We start from the raw sequence: 16432 nt of genomic DNA on the forward strand, positions 1-16432 counted from the left end.
TTAGAAGGCTGTTGGTACTTGATAGTTAAAGCTTTGCATATGGCAGGAAATTTCATAGACAAAGCCAGGGGTCCACAAGCACCATTCACATCACAGAAACTTTGAAACGACCCTGGCAAGATAGTACTATATATATATATATATACACACACACACATATTAACCATACAACATAAACATGCCAGAACAAACATTAAATTCTCTGGGGGACCGGTTTTCCTCATTCTGAATCCCATCACTTTCAAGCAGAGAGTTGGAGGGGAAGAGGACACCAACGTTTCCTCTTCTCCATCACATGTTTACCCTCATAGATTGCTGGTGGCTGGTAATCAAAATTTGAAAGGACCAGCAACAGCCACTTCTCCTCATCATTCACAGCATTTTCTATCCACACAAAAGTTTCAACCATGGAAAATCCTTATCTTCTTATTCTTCTTCTTCTTCCTTCCAACTCTCCGGAAGAAACTCAAACTCCATCATCATAAATACTTTTTCTGGCAGCTCCTGGATTTATAATTTTTTCTGTTCTTTATCTTCAACAATATGGCAAAAGAATACGCAGCAGGCCGGAGAAATTCCAATACTCAGCTTTTGGAAGAACTGGAAGCACTCAGTCAATCCCTTTACCAATCCCACACATCCGCCACTAGAAGAACAGCTTCCCTTGCTCTTCCTCGTACTTCAGTTCCATCCGTCTCATCTACTGATGAGGCTACCGAAGCTAAATTTGAAGCGAAATCCAGTACCAAACCCCGGTCCAGGCGAATGTCCTTGTCACCTTGGCGTTCCAGGCCAAAACCTGATGATGAAGCTGATCAAAAGGATCAAGCCAGGAGATCAAATCAGCCAAATCGGTTGGAAGAACAAGCAGCGTCAAAAGAAAAGAAAGGAATTTGGAATTGGAAGCCGATTCGAGTTCTATCGCATCTCGGAATGCAAAAGTTGAGCTGTTTGTTGTCTGTTGAAGTTGTAACTGCTCAAGGCCTTCCTGCTTCCATGAATGGACTGCGACTTTCCGTATGTGTTAGAAAGAAAGAAACTAAAGATGGAGCTGTTAACACAATGCCATCACGGGTATTACAAGGAGCTGCGGATTTTGAAGAGACTCTATTTATTAGGTGTCATGTATATTGCACTCAAGGCAATGGAAAGCAACTAAAATTTGAGCCCCGCCCGTTTTTGATCTATCTGTTTGCAGTTGATGCTGATGAGCTTGACTTCGGGAGAAATTCTGTGGATTTGAGTCTGCTTATTCAGGAGTCCGTGGAGAAGAGCTATGAGGGAACTCGGGTTCGGCAATGGGACATGACTTTCAATCTATCAGGAAAGGCAAAAGGGGGAGAACTCATTGTGAAATTGGGAATTCAGATCATGGAAAAAGATGGGGGCATTGGAATTTATAATCAAGCGGAGGGATTGAAGAGTAGCAAATCCAAGAATTTCTCATCATCTTTTGCTCGTAAGCAATCAAAAACATCTTTTAGTGTCCCTAGTCCAAGGATGACCAGCCGATCAGATGCTTGGCCTCCTTCACAGACAGGAATGACAGCTGATCTTCAAGGACTAGATGACTTGAATCTTGATGAACCGGCCCCGGCTTCATCCTCTGTCGCCATTGAGAAGTCAGAAGAACCAGAAAAGATGGAAGATGTCGACCTGCCAGACTTTGAAGTTGTGGACAATGGAGTTGAGATTCAAGAGAAAGAAGCTGGGGTAGCAGAATCTGAAGAAACTGGAGAAGATAAGTCAGCTTCAAGCGAGGTTGTTAAGGAGATAGTGCATGACCAGTTACACATGACAAGACTAACAGAGCTTGATTCAATTGCTCAGCAAATAAAAGCTCTTGAATCTATGATGGGGGAGGAAAAGATAGCCAAAACAGATGAAGAAACTGAATCACAGAGATTAGATGCTGACGAAGAAACGGTTACAAGGGAATTTCTCCAGATGCTTGAGGATGAAGGAAGTAATGAATTGAAACTCAATCAAACTGATATTCCACCTCTACAGCTTGACAGAGCTGAGGATTCTAGCGAATCTGATTCAAAGATCTATCTCCCAGATCTAGGAAATGGGTTAGGCTGTGTGGTCCAAACAAGAGATGGAGGCTACTTAGCTTCCATGAATCCTTCGGATTCTTTGGTTGCGAGAAAAGACACACCAAAACTAGCAATGCAGATGTCAAAACCAATGGTTCTTCCATCAGATAAATCAATGAGTGGTTTTGAAGTATTTCAGAAGATGGCAGCCGTTGGACTTGAGAAACTCAGCTCCCAAATTTTATCTTTAATGCCCCAGGATGAACTTATGGGTAAAACTGCAGAACAGATAGCTTTTGAAGGAATTGCTTCGGCAATTATACAAGGAAGAAACAAGGAAGGTGCTAGCTCAAGTGCAGCTCGTACCATTGCTGCTGTGAAAAGTATGGCAAATGCAATGAGCACTGGCAGGAAAGAAAGGATTGCGACAGGAATTTGGAATGTGAATGAAAACCCATTGACAGCAGAGGAAATTCTTGCATTCTCATTGCAGAAGATTGAGGGCATGGCAGTTGAAGCCTTAAAAGTACAGGCAGAAATGGTGGAGGAAGAAGCTCCTTTTGATGTTTCTGCACTCATTGGAAAGACAGCAACAGATAATGGAAAGGATCAGGACCAAACGCTGGTTTCTGCTATTCCACTTGAGAATTGGATTAAAAATTACAGCTCGATTTCTTCAGAAGCTGAGCTAGGAGACCCAGAAACACTCACGCTTGCAATGGTCGTGCAGCTACGGGATCCCTTAAGGCGATATGAGGCAGTTGGAGGCCCTGTATTAGCACTCATTCAAGCTTCACGAGCTGACATTAAAACAAACAAGTATGATGAGGAAAAGAGGTTCAAAGTGACGAGTTTGCATGTTGGAGGGCTGAAGGTGAGAACAGCAGGGAAGAGGAACATATGGGATACTGAGAGGCACAGGCTGACTGCAATGCAGTGGCTGGTAGCATATGGACTGGGGAAGTCTGGAAGAAAAGGAAAGCATGTGCTGTCGAAGGGCCAAGATATGTTCTGGAGCATTTCTTCAAGAGTAATGGCTGACATGTGGCTCAAAACAATGAGAAATCCAGATGTAAAGTTTGCAAAGTAAAGTGATTTTCTACGAACGATTCCATAATTCTACAGCAAAATTCGTTCTTTGCATCTGCAACCTTCTTTCCAGGCAGGAAACATGAAAGAGTACAGGGAGAAGAAAGCACTGGCACTTGGGGCAGATTGTTCTTTCTTGCCTGCCAAAATTGCAGCATTATCTTTTATTGAGATTTGAAATTTAATAAATATTTTCCTGAACAAGATTGATGCACTTGTAAGTTGCTTTGTAAGAAGATATTCACAACAGCAAATACACTTTCTCTGTTTTTTTTCTTTCCTTGAATTAGTTGTAACTTGTCTAATGCCATAATTCTGCCAATAAATGAAGAATTTCTTTTTTTTTTTCCCTTTATTCATCTACAACTTGATATCATTTTAAAAATGACCAAAAAAACAACAAAAATAAAATCCAAAGATATCAAGAAAATAGAAAAACATAATGATTTATTTGTGGAGTTTTCAGAGTACCTTTTCAATTTTGATGCCGTATAACCTCAAAGGAATATTACTTTTTTTATATTTAAAATTATGGAGTTTTGATGGAAGATAATTGTTAAAGTTGCGTAGCCTACTTTTCAATATTCAAAGTTGTGAAAGCTCAATGAAGAAATTTTTTTCAATTTTTTAAAAATTTAAAGTAAATGTAACCTCATTTAAAAAGGGGAAAAGTGTTTTTCATTTTGTTTGCTAGCTAGTTTAGACAAATTGATTGTCGTCTTTACACCATTCCTAATTTCGGATTCTCAAAAAGGTGCAAAAATGGTATAACTTAGATACTTCATTTTGTCATAGTTTTCTTTCAATTATTATTAGATTATTTTAATTTAAAGCTTTTCATGGTTTGAACCTTTTAATATTAGATTATAAAATTGGGTTTGAAGCCCAAGTGTCTGATTAGGTTTAGGACCTAAAGTGCTTGATTGGACCTAGAGTATGATAAGTTTATTGGGTTGAAGGAAAAAGGCCTGTTGAAGAGAGAGAAGGGTTGAGCAGCTGCCAAGTGTAGGGAGAGAAAAAGAGAGGGTTTTATTGTTAGGGTTTAGAGTTGGTTAGGACCAAAACAATCTTTAGGAAAACAAAAGAGAAAAGAAAGCAGGAAGAAGGAGGCGGGCTGGACTCGAGTGGACCCAATTCAACCCATTGAACCTCATAGGCCAGAAGTTGCAGCTCAACATTCAAAGTCAAAGGGCTTACTTGTCACCTGGATTTTCAAACCTTGTTTTTTTTTTATTCATTTACTTGTTTTTCTGTCATGTTTTAATAATGCACAGATACATAATGAAAATAAAATATTTTCATTATTTCTAAATAATGATGAAAACCTGTATAAAATAAAAGGAATATGTAGCAAACAAATGGTGAATAATGTGTAAATTACATCATGATATTTATTTGCTTGTATCATATGTAGTCACAAGTAAAAACTAATCTAACCAATAATTGAATTTCAAGAAAGTTATTTCTGACAAAGTTTTTTATAAAAAATTGTTAGTTGAGGAAAATTTTTAAAAATTTCTACTCAAAGTGTTGGAAAATTTATGAAAAATTCCAATATGATGGGTTTCCATTTATTTCTTCTAATGAAATAGATCAATGTTTAATTAATCAAAATCATAAATAACAATAATAAAGAATAAAAAATATGGAAAACAAAAAATGGAAAAAAAAGATAAAAAAGATGTGAAAATGATAAAAAAAAAAAGAGAAGGAAAGAAAAGAAACCCATATATATATATATATATNGAAAATAGAATAAAAAAAAAAAAGAAGAAGGAAAGAAAAGAAACCCATATATATATATATATATAAACAATACAAACATTTTTCATAAAATCCCAAATCAATCGATGATAGAGTATTTTCAAGAGGGTGATTTTTTTTATTACTCTTGGTGTGTGGAGAATTTCTTTTGATCCCATCATAAGTGTTGGCAAGACTTTAAAAAATTCTCCAATATTTAAATAATGGTAAAAGAGAGAATAGAGTAATAATAATTAAGGGAAATTAATTCAACTACGAAATTGAAATTAAGGGCTATTTTCTCTAGGTTAAAATAAGACAATATATAATTAATTGATATCGATTTTTGATAGGGCATCACGGGCATGCTAATATCTTCCTTGTATATTATTGTACTTTTGAACCCTAATTTTCTTTTATAAATAAAAATATATCATTGTTAATGAACTTAAGTTTAACTTAGGATTGTATCAAATTGAATAGAATTAAATAAGTAAAAAATATTGATTTGACTCCTCTATTCTTTATCGTGTCGAACTTTCGAACTTGTATATTGCAAAACTCTCGTATGCGCATAACTTTACATCCAATGACTTAGTCAGGGTAGATAATTTGGATAATAGAACTTTATAAGTGCGTATATCATTTACTCTGGAAGTGATCCAATGTCATGGAAATCATTTGAGCAAAGTTAGAGGCAAGATCTTCTACCGTACTATTGGAGCTAATGTCATGGAAATCAGCTAAGCAATGTGCACATTCCCTCATTCATTCACCAGTTTTGCGTAATGACAAACATTGGAGCTAAATAGCTAAGTGCAAATCCATTTTTTCACTCCAGAATGAAACGTTTAGCACTTGATTATCACTTTGTGTGTTAACATGTCCAGAATGGTTAGCTCAAGTCTCTTACATCTCTGCTATTAATCAAATTGCAGATGGTCTTACAAAACCTCTAGCTCAACAAAGGATTTTGTTCTTAAGATCCTAGATTGACGTAAATGGTGTCTCCACCAGCTTGCGGGAGCATGTAAAGGGTACATACAGCAACCTCAGCAGCGGACCAAGTTTAACAGAAGCTCAGTAGAAGACAGGCTTAACAAGAACTCAACAGTAGATCAAGCGTAATAGAGCATATCGAATCAGAACAAGATTAGCAGATCATGGAAGGATATGCAACAAACTCGGCAGATCAAGCATGCTTAGCAGAGTAATTCAAATCAGAGACCAAGTCAGTTACGGTTATTTAGCAAAAAAAAAAAAAAAAGTCAGTTAGGATTGAACCACGACAGATCACAAGATCTTCAATCGTTTCAGCTGAGCCACTAAATCTTCCTCGTCTTTGAATTTTTAATGCAGCAAATATCAATGCAAGTCTTTGTACTTATCAAATAATTTATCATTGACAACCCTTTCAAGCAATTTTAAACAGGGCACATCAGAGAAGTTCCGTAACGTACACCAACAACGAGTTAGTGCTCTTAAATCAAAAACACTTGGAGCATAATGTAATTGCTTCAAAATATATAGTATTCTTCACTAAGACCCATCTCTTGCTATTCCCTATACTGCAATAAGTGCGAACAAGATATCAAATCTATAAGATATTAGCTTCTTTGTATAATAGTTTAGATTTCTTTTTATTAAGCTTCGATTTTGAGTATGAAGGAAGAAGTCTTGATGTGTATTCTGTTGGCGTCAAAGTTGAAAAGGAACAACAAAATTGGAACAGGAGACATTGTTTCAAAACAAAACAAGGAACAACGGCATTTACTTATTCTCGAAACAATGAAACAACAGTAATTGGCGTAACATTTTAATTAGTCCACTCATATGGTCACAATGGGTGCAGTGTGCATTTTCCAATATAAATGGATCATGGTCCTCATAGTCTGTTTAATATTAGCTTAACAAATTAAAATAGACTAATTGTCATCAAATGCAAGTAGATTTTGATCTGATAAAAAAGATAACAAATTGAAACCAATCACTAAGTATAACCGCCAGCTGCTACGGATGATCCACCACCTTCCTGCAAGGAGGAAGTGCTGCAAAAACGGATCAGCATCAACTACCTTTAACAAGTGTAAAGGGGTTAGAAGGTAATGTTGCGAACGAGTCAAACAGGATGTACTTAGAGTAGTAAAGAGGATCGATCTTGTTTTATTATTACTTAATTAATCAAAGATTTATTTTATTAATATTTGTGAATTAACTTTGGCATTATACTGTAAAGGTAGTTCTGCGGGGAGCTGTGCCTGCGCAAGACATTCTGCACAACACAACATTGTAATATTCCGATCGATGACAAAAAACTACTATAATTATTTCTTACTTCTTATCCCCTATGCACCTGTTATAAGACTCAGGACTTTTTACTATGCTCCAGTCCAGTCTTTCTCTCCACCACTACTCTTAGTACATGTCGTGTTACTTGTTTGCAACATTGCCTCTTTCTCCCTTTGTTGTTGTATATATAAAAATACTGTCTGACTCTGTCCATCACCGATGATACCAAACATGCACCTTAATCAAGTGCTGAAACTAATAGCAATCAAACCTCCTAATACTTTAGGCATCTTTTGCCAAAAATGAAAAAAACTAAAGCAGGCAATATTTATTGGTCACGCTATATCTCAGTGGATACAGACAATACTTGTTCCGAACATTTGATTCCTTATAGACTATATATGCCATTATGCTTTCTCGGACAAATTGACAGTGCTCTTACTGGCAAATTACCGGCAATTTTACAATCCCATACCAGGCTTTCTATTGGAGCTCACTTTACTGGCCATCAAGAGTTACGGAGAAGTTGTGCGCACTTTCAGGACGCGTAGGATGAGGCATGATTACACTTCCACAGTGAATTCTCACGCAGCTTCAAAATATAAAAGACTAGAAATAGGAAAAAGCACAAAAGCATGTCCCTCTATAAATATCTTCATTATAATCAATGTCTGTAACTGAAACAAGGAAGACAAACACAATGAAGGGTAAGTGTTTCGGTCGCTGTGAACCCCCCACCTTTGCCATTCTCTGTATTTCTTCTCTTTGTTACCTCCTCCCCATCTGCTTTGCATCCTATGCTGAAGTTGGTATGTTACTCTCCCTCTATCTTTTGTTATTCTCACTGTTTTGGCAATTGGCATTGCATTCTCCATGACTCTTGGAAAATTGTCCTTAATTTGCTTAATTAATATATCTTCATAAGCCAGATCATGGTTTCTTTCAATCTATTTTCTAGTTTTATTGAATTTGAATCCCATTTTTCTTGTTTTCATCACTTACACTGTCTGTTCTTCACTTTTCCTGTATGTTATTTGATTAGTTTGCTCTTCTTTTCCCTTTACAAGGTTTGTTCTTTTGGTTCATCACTAGATTGAGGACGGTAACCCCTCTTTATTTTAATGCGTTCAAAGACCAACTTTTGTAGCTAAAATAACACGTAACAACCAAACAAACCAGCAGCAATGTTGCCAATGCTTTGGTCGGTTTCTTGCTTCCATTTTTGGAATATATTACCATTGTAGAAATTACTCCACCCCCAACTTTGGACTGCAAAATTCTTTAATGAAAGAAGGAAAACCTTTCTCTTCACATTTTAATCCATTTTTTTATCCATTTATGTGAGAGAACTTTATAATAAAGCATTCTTCCTAACTGAAAAGAAAATACTTGTTGTCAATTCATTAAATAGACGATAAGTCTTCCTTTTTTTTCTTCTGTAAAGAAGACAATTTTTACAAAATTTTAAGTATTGTTTATATTTTTCCTTGAAATTCCAACATGATAGTTCTTACAATATGATATAAACTGAATTCTCTGGCCAATCTATAGGTGGTTTTTGTTTCTAGATGCATAACTCCTTGCTTAAGTATTTCACTGTTTTCCCCATTACTTTTCAGTTCCTCTAAGATGAATTTGTTCTCTACTTCCCACCAAGGGCAGTCATCTTTTACTGTTGATTTTTAATTTGGCATCAATCTTTTCGTAGCCTTAAGACTTCAGATTTCACAGTTTCCCCTTTTTTTTTTTTGAATCTTAAATTGTGCTTTTAGAGCAGATCATGGTAATCCAAAGCTTTTGTAACGTTTCACTCTTTGATTGCTTCAGTGTTATAGTTTATGCAATTAATAAATTCCATTAAGGCACTATTAACAAAAGCCGAACATGTTATTCCAACTTTAGTTGGTTTGTTTTTCTTCTGTCTGGGTTTTTTGGCTTATTCTTTTCAATAATAAGCTTCTTTGCTTTTTAAGTGCTGATACGTTGATTCAGTTCAATATATTCTTTCAGAAAGCTAGACAGATTGCAGATTCTCCTGAGTTTTAAGTTTTACTGGACATTTTGTACTACATTATCCTGCTACCTGTTATTTACGTTTGAAGCCAAAGAAAAGAGCAGATTCCCCTGTCTCATTACTCTTATTCTTAATTTTGTTGACAAGGAAAAGATATATACTTTTAATGATTCAAAAGTTCTGATGTTTAAAAGGAAAAGTTATTTACTTAATGACTCAAAAGTCCCATGAAGGTAAAATTTTTTTATTTTGTTTAAAAATTGTCATTTGCCAGTTCCCATCCATGGAGGATCAAAATGTGGAATCCATCCAAGTTTTTCTGTAACAACCATTAACAAAAACTAGCCAAAATAGAAACGAGTGAGAGAGAACAATCATGCATTTTTTTTTCAATATGAAGCATGGAATTTTTCTTTTTCTCAATACAACATCTAACTTCATGTGCATGATGCACCAAAGCAAAATATTCTCCCTTCACTGTTGTCCATGTCAACAGTATCTGAACTTTTTCCTTTTTCTGGGGGGCGATTGCTCGGGGACAGGGAATGAAATTCCATTTACTTACACTGAAGGAACTGGTAAGGGGCCAAAGGAATGGGGCCATATCAACCCACATTGGAAACTTTGCGACACTGGAAAATTGCAGTCTCCTATAGATCTTCTCAGTGAAAAGGTGCAAGTTCTTCCTAAATTGGGAAAATTGAAAAGGGACTACAAGCCAGCTCCTGCTGTTGTAAAGAACAGGGGACATGACATTACGGTAAAGTGTGCTAACATCTGTTGATTGTTTTCCATTTCAATATCGAATCGTTTTGATAATGAACCACACTACGAATGCGAAGAATTTTAATCAAACAAGTAAAAGTAACCTTAAGTGACTCAACAAGTCATCAATGAGTACTGTTAGATAAACAGTAACTAACCAAAATCCAATTTACAGATGGCTTCATGTATTCTCGTTCTGCTAGAATTTTTTGTCTTAATTTTGTTTTATGCTAATCATGTACTATCAGCTGTCACTGTTTCTTGATCAGTTCTACCGTCGTAATCATCTGATATTCTATCAGGTAAGGTGGAAAGGGGATGCAGGAAAAATTAATATAAATGGGACTGACTATAAACTGCTTCAATGTCATTGGCATTCACCATCAGAACATACATTCAATGGAACTAGGTATATCCCTCTCTGCTCTGAGATTTACTTTTAATTTTATATGCATACAGTTCAAATCATTAGACTATCTGCATCTATCATTGTAAATAAATGGTTGCTTAATATGTATTTAATAAACTTCCACTTTAGAGTACATATCTAACAGCCATTTATGCAATTTTTGTCCTCAATTTTGTTTACAGACATGAGCTGGAGCTCCACATAGTTCATCTAGGTGCTCATGGAGAGATTGCAGTTGTGGCAATTGTTTTCAAATATGGCCGACCTGATCGCTTCCTCGCTAGGGTATGGAAACATTTTGTTTCACGCGGTACATGTGTATATTTACTCAACTTCGTCGTTTACTTTGAATGCAAGTGCAAGAGCATAATCATGTAGGATATACTTTCATTCATGCATACTTGGACCAGGCAATGAAAATAGGCTAAACGGAAAGATACCAATGCAAGTAATACAAGTAGCTTTAATTTACATATTCTAGTGGGAATAGTGGTGAATGGCACATTTCAGACATGAAAAAAGTGTTTGCTCAGTTATGTTCTGATGGAACCATTATCCCAAATACACAAATCGTTTTACCAATTACGGATTATAAATAATTGCTAAGCAAACCATTTTACATCTGAACTATATGGTCATTCTTGTGAAACCACTTTACTACATCCTGCTGCAGAACTCTCTGCCATTTAATAGCTTAAATAGAATGTTGTAGTAGGCTATAAAGAAGGATCTGGTTGCTATGTAATCAGACTCTTCAAATAAACTTGAATATATCTCAGGATAATATTTTCTAAATGGTGAAAAAATTGTTAAGAGTATTAGATTTGCCATATCTAGTAGATCAAAAAGCCTCAGAAAGTAATGTAGAAACAAAAAATTTCACATCTTTGATGTCTACACGCTTATTTGGATGTGTCACTATTTAACCCCAACAACTATTTTGGGGCTGCTTTCCTAATTGTCTTCTTAATTAGCTCTCTCTTCTTCTTTTGCTTTTTTATTGCAGCTTTTTCACCACATAAAAACAATGGGAAATGAAGAGAAAAATCTTGGGATGGTTAATCCGGGAGATATCAAATTTGGTAGCAGAAAGTATTATAGATATATTGGTTCTCTTACCGTACCTCCCTGTACTGAGGGAGTTGTTTGGACGATTGTCAAGAAGGTCTATCACCTACGACTTTCATAATTATATAAACAATAAACACCATAATGGTTCTCAGGGATTCTTCCTCGCTTCATAGATTCTTAATTCACATTTCTATATTGATCTTATTAGGTGAGGACAGCAACAAGGGAGCAAGTAAGAGCGTTAAGGGATGCCGTTCATGATGTAAGTGTTTTTAACTTGAGATATATTATATGTATATATATACACTTATCATTGAGCCAAATGCTCAAGTCCTGAGATAAGTTCTTTTAATTGAAGCAGAAATGACTATAGTGTAAGCTTTTGACATGAACTTAGAAAATTTTGAAGTCCTAAGCCACCCATAGCCACTGTGGGACTCTGACCTTGGAAAACCATCTTGAGATCAAAACAGAATTGGACTAGAATTGAAGCAAGTTGTAAATGTTTTCTTTTCCTTGGTCAATCAAATGCTATCCATGTTCATGTTTACAATAAAATTCTTTTCTACTCCCCGATGAAATTTTGAGCCGTACTTGAATCTCTGTCTCTCCTCTCTTCTTTCCAGGGATTTGAGGCAAATGCAAGGCCAACTCAGCGACTAGATGAAAGACCAGTTTTGTTCTATGCTCCAAGGATGAATGGCGGCTCTGCTTAGATACATAAAAAGAAATGAAAGAGAAACTGCACCACATAAAATTATAGCTCATACTACTCTTAATACTTACATCATTGAAATAATTTCGACTTTCTTTTCCCGCAAATGAACTGAAAATAAACATTTCAGACTTCATTCAGAAAATGAAGAGCAATTACTTTCATTACCGAAGTTATGGCAGTAAATTTTAGACATCTTCCTAGTTATGACAAATGCAGTGATTTTTAGTTGATCAGTACTTCCGATTTCTTGCACATGATACTCATTGCTGCATGGAGCTTCTGCTAAAATTTATCCTTTTCAAATCTGAATATATTCTCTTTCACATATCTCCTACATTAATTCGAAATAAAATCTAAGATTTTGTACTAGAGTACTAGCCCCATTAGATGACAAAAAGCTCAATAATCTGTTTACAATTTTATCATCGCATGTCCTTTGCTTTCATATTCATAAGTTTGTATTCTACGTTTAGTAGTTGGTCAATTTTTATGATATGGCTATTTGATTCACCAATGCCTTTTAAAGTTAAGGTATGACCTCTCCATCTTTCAAAAACTAAGATAGAACCTTTTAACACAACCTTTTTAAGACTAAGGTAGAACCTCTCTTACTTTCCGAAATTGATTTTGAAATAAACTAAACAAGCAAGAAGAACCTCTAAAAGGTAGATGTTGCTTAGTGAATACAAGATGTTAACAAGATGATAACAAATGTAGGCTCAAAACTGTATGAACTATGGAAGAAGGTGAAGAATCTTTGATCACAAGGTAATTCTTTGATTCTGCTCTTGTTCTCCTTTGAAACAGACCCAAGACTGAGCTATCTACATTTACAAATTAAATGAGAGCAATTGCGTAGCATTAAATGAGAAAATAGTCGGTGCTTGAGCATCACTTCTCTGATGGCGGCTGACGGTTTGCTTGAGAAGATAGAGTATCACTTCTTTGATGGTGGCTGACGGTTTGCTTGAGAAGAACCTACTTCCGGACATTCTTGATGATTGTTCTCGAAAAAAAGTAAAGAGTGGTTGCCATAACATGTAAGTTTTGAAATTCAAAAATTCGATTTAAGAAGAGTGGCCATCAATATTCTTTGTTTAGCTACAATTGACCATCTAAGTGAATTTATTTATTTTTAATGAGATCATAAGCTTGACTTAGATTCATTAAAAATATAAGTTCTGATGTACAAGGTAGATTTAGGCTTCGGGAGTACAATTTACATGTGAAGAAGGTATTAGCACCTTTACAACAATCATTTAAGGTACTTAATCAATTATGTCTCTTAGCCCTATTAAATTCAATGTTTAATTTTATTTTTATTTTTCAAGAATAAATAAAAACTCTTTGATATTAAAATATATCTTGAAAACTCCAACACTTATGACAAAATTCAATAAAAGCTCTCACTTAGAAATTTTTAAGAAGCTATCACTTATAATCTTCTTAAAATTCCATCATTGGAAAATCTTTATTTATTTATATTGAGATTGAAATAAACAAACACCCTTTGGTATTGAATTACCCTTGAAACTCCAATACTCAGAATTCAGGAAAAATCTCTCATTTAGAAATTTTTAAAAAGCTATCACTTATAACTTTTTGGAAATTCCATCATTGGAAAATTTCTATTTATTTACTTTTTATCAAACTTATACAGAAACATTAATATTGTGGTTCTATTATTATTTCATGGTAATAATTATTTAAAAAAAACCTCTTTTGTAAAAATAATTTATGAGATTACCTCCCAACACTTATGGTAAGGTCTCATAAACAATTTTACTATGAAAAATTTAAGAAAGTTACTACTTGTAACCTTCCTTAAAAAATTCATTTAAAAGATTTACATTTAAATAATTATTATTTAAATTAATCAAATTTCATAATTCCCTAAAATATGTCTTATAATTCAAAATCCTTATATTATGCTCTTATAAAATCAAACAGCCTAAAGAAAAGAAAAGAAAAGCATTATATTTATCTTCTTGGGTTTCAGTACCTAAAACAAAGTTGATTCAAGCTAATGGACTTTAAGAATTGGTTTGGGTCAAGGTGTGGGTTGTGATCCAATCCACCAAAATTTTATTTTTTTTTGAGTCTAAAATGACTTTTTTTTTCCTTTTGCTATAAAAGCTTTCCTTCTCTTCTTTTCCTTATTTCTAACTTCTTCACTACTTAGAGGAGTTTCTATCTAAAAGACAACTTCAAACCTTGAATCCTCTCGATCTCCTCATCCTTGTAATCGGAATAATTGTTTTATGAACTAAATTGATTCTCCTAGATCTAGAAAAAAAAAAAACCCAAAAACCCAAGAAATTAAAGAAACTAGTTTCTTTACTCTGCCATTTGTTTCTTCTCAATTTTCTTCTCTCTCTTTTTCCTCTATTTTTGGCTACAATGCTTGGGTATCTTTATAGCCAATGTGTTCTATTCCTTTTTGAATTGGCTTCTTGAGTTTTGATTCAATCTAACTTAATCGTTTTTAGATTTTTAAGGTCATTTAGGATTAAGATTGATGCAAACTTATCTTTACCCTTTTCATGTTTATCTCCCACTTTTTGTTATTTTCCTAATTTTCATTTTTATTATTATTTTTTAATATTTTCAAAATTCAATAGACAACTCAGACAAAATGGGGTGTCTACAGTTATCCATTTTTGCGCATTTCTTAAGAATCAGGAATTGTGCAAAGACGTGGACACCATTTTGATCGAAAAGATAGTTTTCCATGGAAAAAACTCCTTATCTAAATTAGGCTACGTAACTTTAAAGAAAGAATAAACTCCTCATTTAGAATAAGGTTACATAACTTTAAAAAAGAATAAGCTCATCATATGGAATGAGGCTATGTAACTTTACAAAGGATAAGCTCATCATCTAAAATAAGGCTACATGACTTTTAAAAGGATAAGCTCATCATCTAGAATGAGGTTATATAACTTTACAAAGGAATAAACTCTTCATCTGGAATGAGGTTACGTAACTTTAAAAAGGAATAAGCTCTTTATCTAGAATAAGGTTACGTAACTTTAAAAAAGAATAAGCTCCTAATTTGAAATGAGGCTACGCAACTTTAAAAATGAAGAAGTTCTTCATCTGGAATGAGGCTATGTAAAATTAAAATGAATAAGCTACTTATTTGGAATGAGGCTACGTAACTTTAAAAAGGAATAAGCTCCTTATCTAGAATGAGGCTACGTAACTATGTAACTTTAAAATAAATAAACTCCTCATCTAAAATGAGGTTACATAACTTTAAAATGAATAAGCTCCTCATCTAGAATGAGGCTATGTAACTTAAAAAAGATTTCTAAACAAATATCATTTTCGAATGCATATGATGCAAATTCCTATCATGGTACGCAAATGTTTAACTACTATGATGATTTCATGCATTCATATTTATGGCTTTTCAAAGGTCCTCAAATTCAATCATTGATTTTTTCTCCTATTTTCTTCAATCAAATCATGGTTTATTCTTAAAATTTTTGCATTTTGCTAAACTACCCTTTTCTTTTGAATGCTTTCACTTTTCTTCATCACCAAGAGATTGAGGCCATTTTGTTCTTTGTTCATTCGCCACTGATTGCTTTCTTTCTTTTTTCAATGATTTCAATGTATGTCGTTAATCCTCTGTTCATTATCATTTTAATTTAATGACAAATGTAATACATTTTCAAATCTCCTCAATTCATGGTAAAATAGAAAATCGGTGAAAAATTGAGGGTAATTGAGGAAACAATGTACTTTTTATTGAAGTTCCAAGGAAAATTACCTTTAAGAAAAAGAATTGTGAACTGGGATAGCAACTTGTATCCAAATAATGAACATTTAAACAATTTCTAATTAATCTAAATTTTTTTCTTTAAAGAAACTCATTCCTTGATGTCCTTGATTTTTCAAGTGCGTTTGATCAAACCTTGCCTCTGTCTTGCCAACTACTTGTGCGAACTTCGGTGCTTGCTATTGTCGAATTTACCATGCAAGTACACATGCTGTTAACAAATAATATAATAGAAAGTAAAGTTCATTCCCACGGAGAATTATCCAAATTTTTTTGCTAAGTACTAAAATTGATATAACTTAATTTTATCTTAAATAATTGAATTTAAAGCTATTGAAAATTAAAAAACTAAAACTAAAACATAAAACTAAAACAAAAGTAACAATTTAACTAGAATCAATCAACCAAAAGTCTAGAACCACAATATCCCCTCAATATTTCATCTGAATCTCTTATACTCTTTCTCTACTTATTAGATAGGTTTGAGTTGCTAACCTAGAGTTTTAAT

The 16432-nt window shown here is 34.2% G+C and overlaps 2 protein-coding genes across 2 annotated transcripts; both read left to right on the forward strand.

Annotated features, from left to right (window-relative positions):
- On the forward strand, positions 188 to 3476 carry LOC18598859 (protein PLASTID MOVEMENT IMPAIRED 1). The gene has a single exon (XM_018122016.1). It carries the CDS (start codon positions 544 to 546, stop codon positions 3127 to 3129), a length of 2586 nt encoding a protein of 861 aa, XP_017977505.1. The 5' UTR covers positions 188 to 543; the 3' UTR covers positions 3130 to 3476.
- Positions 7842 to 12306, forward strand: LOC18598861 (alpha carbonic anhydrase 4). Its single transcript, XM_007028573.2, has 7 exons — positions 7842 to 7969; positions 9717 to 9934; positions 10242 to 10348; positions 10531 to 10633; positions 11355 to 11513; positions 11628 to 11681; positions 12046 to 12306. Exons 1-7 carry the CDS (start codon positions 7861 to 7863, stop codon positions 12133 to 12135), a joined length of 840 nt encoding a protein of 279 aa, XP_007028635.2. The 5' UTR covers positions 7842 to 7860; the 3' UTR covers positions 12136 to 12306.

The sequence above is a fragment of the Theobroma cacao genome, chromosome 5 (assembly GCF_000208745.1).
Source record: "Theobroma cacao cultivar B97-61/B2 chromosome 5, Criollo_cocoa_genome_V2, whole genome shotgun sequence".
Taxonomy (NCBI): Eukaryota; Viridiplantae; Streptophyta; class Magnoliopsida; order Malvales; family Malvaceae; genus Theobroma; species Theobroma cacao.

Coding starts and splice junctions, on each gene's coding strand:
- LOC18598861 (XM_007028573.2), top strand. CDS start 7,861: ATGAAGGGTAAGTGTTTCGGTCGCTGTGAACCCCCCACCTTTGCCATT. Junction 7,970..9,716: donor TGCATCCTATGCTGAAGTTG/GTATGTTACTCT, acceptor GCTCGGGGACAG/GGAATGAAATTCCATTTACT. Junction 11,514..11,627: donor TTTGGACGATTGTCAAGAAG/GTCTATCACCTA, acceptor TGATCTTATTAG/GTGAGGACAGCAACAAGGGA.
- LOC18598859 (XM_018122016.1), top strand. CDS start 544: ATGGCAAAAGAATACGCAGCAGGCCGGAGAAATTCCAATACTCAGCTT.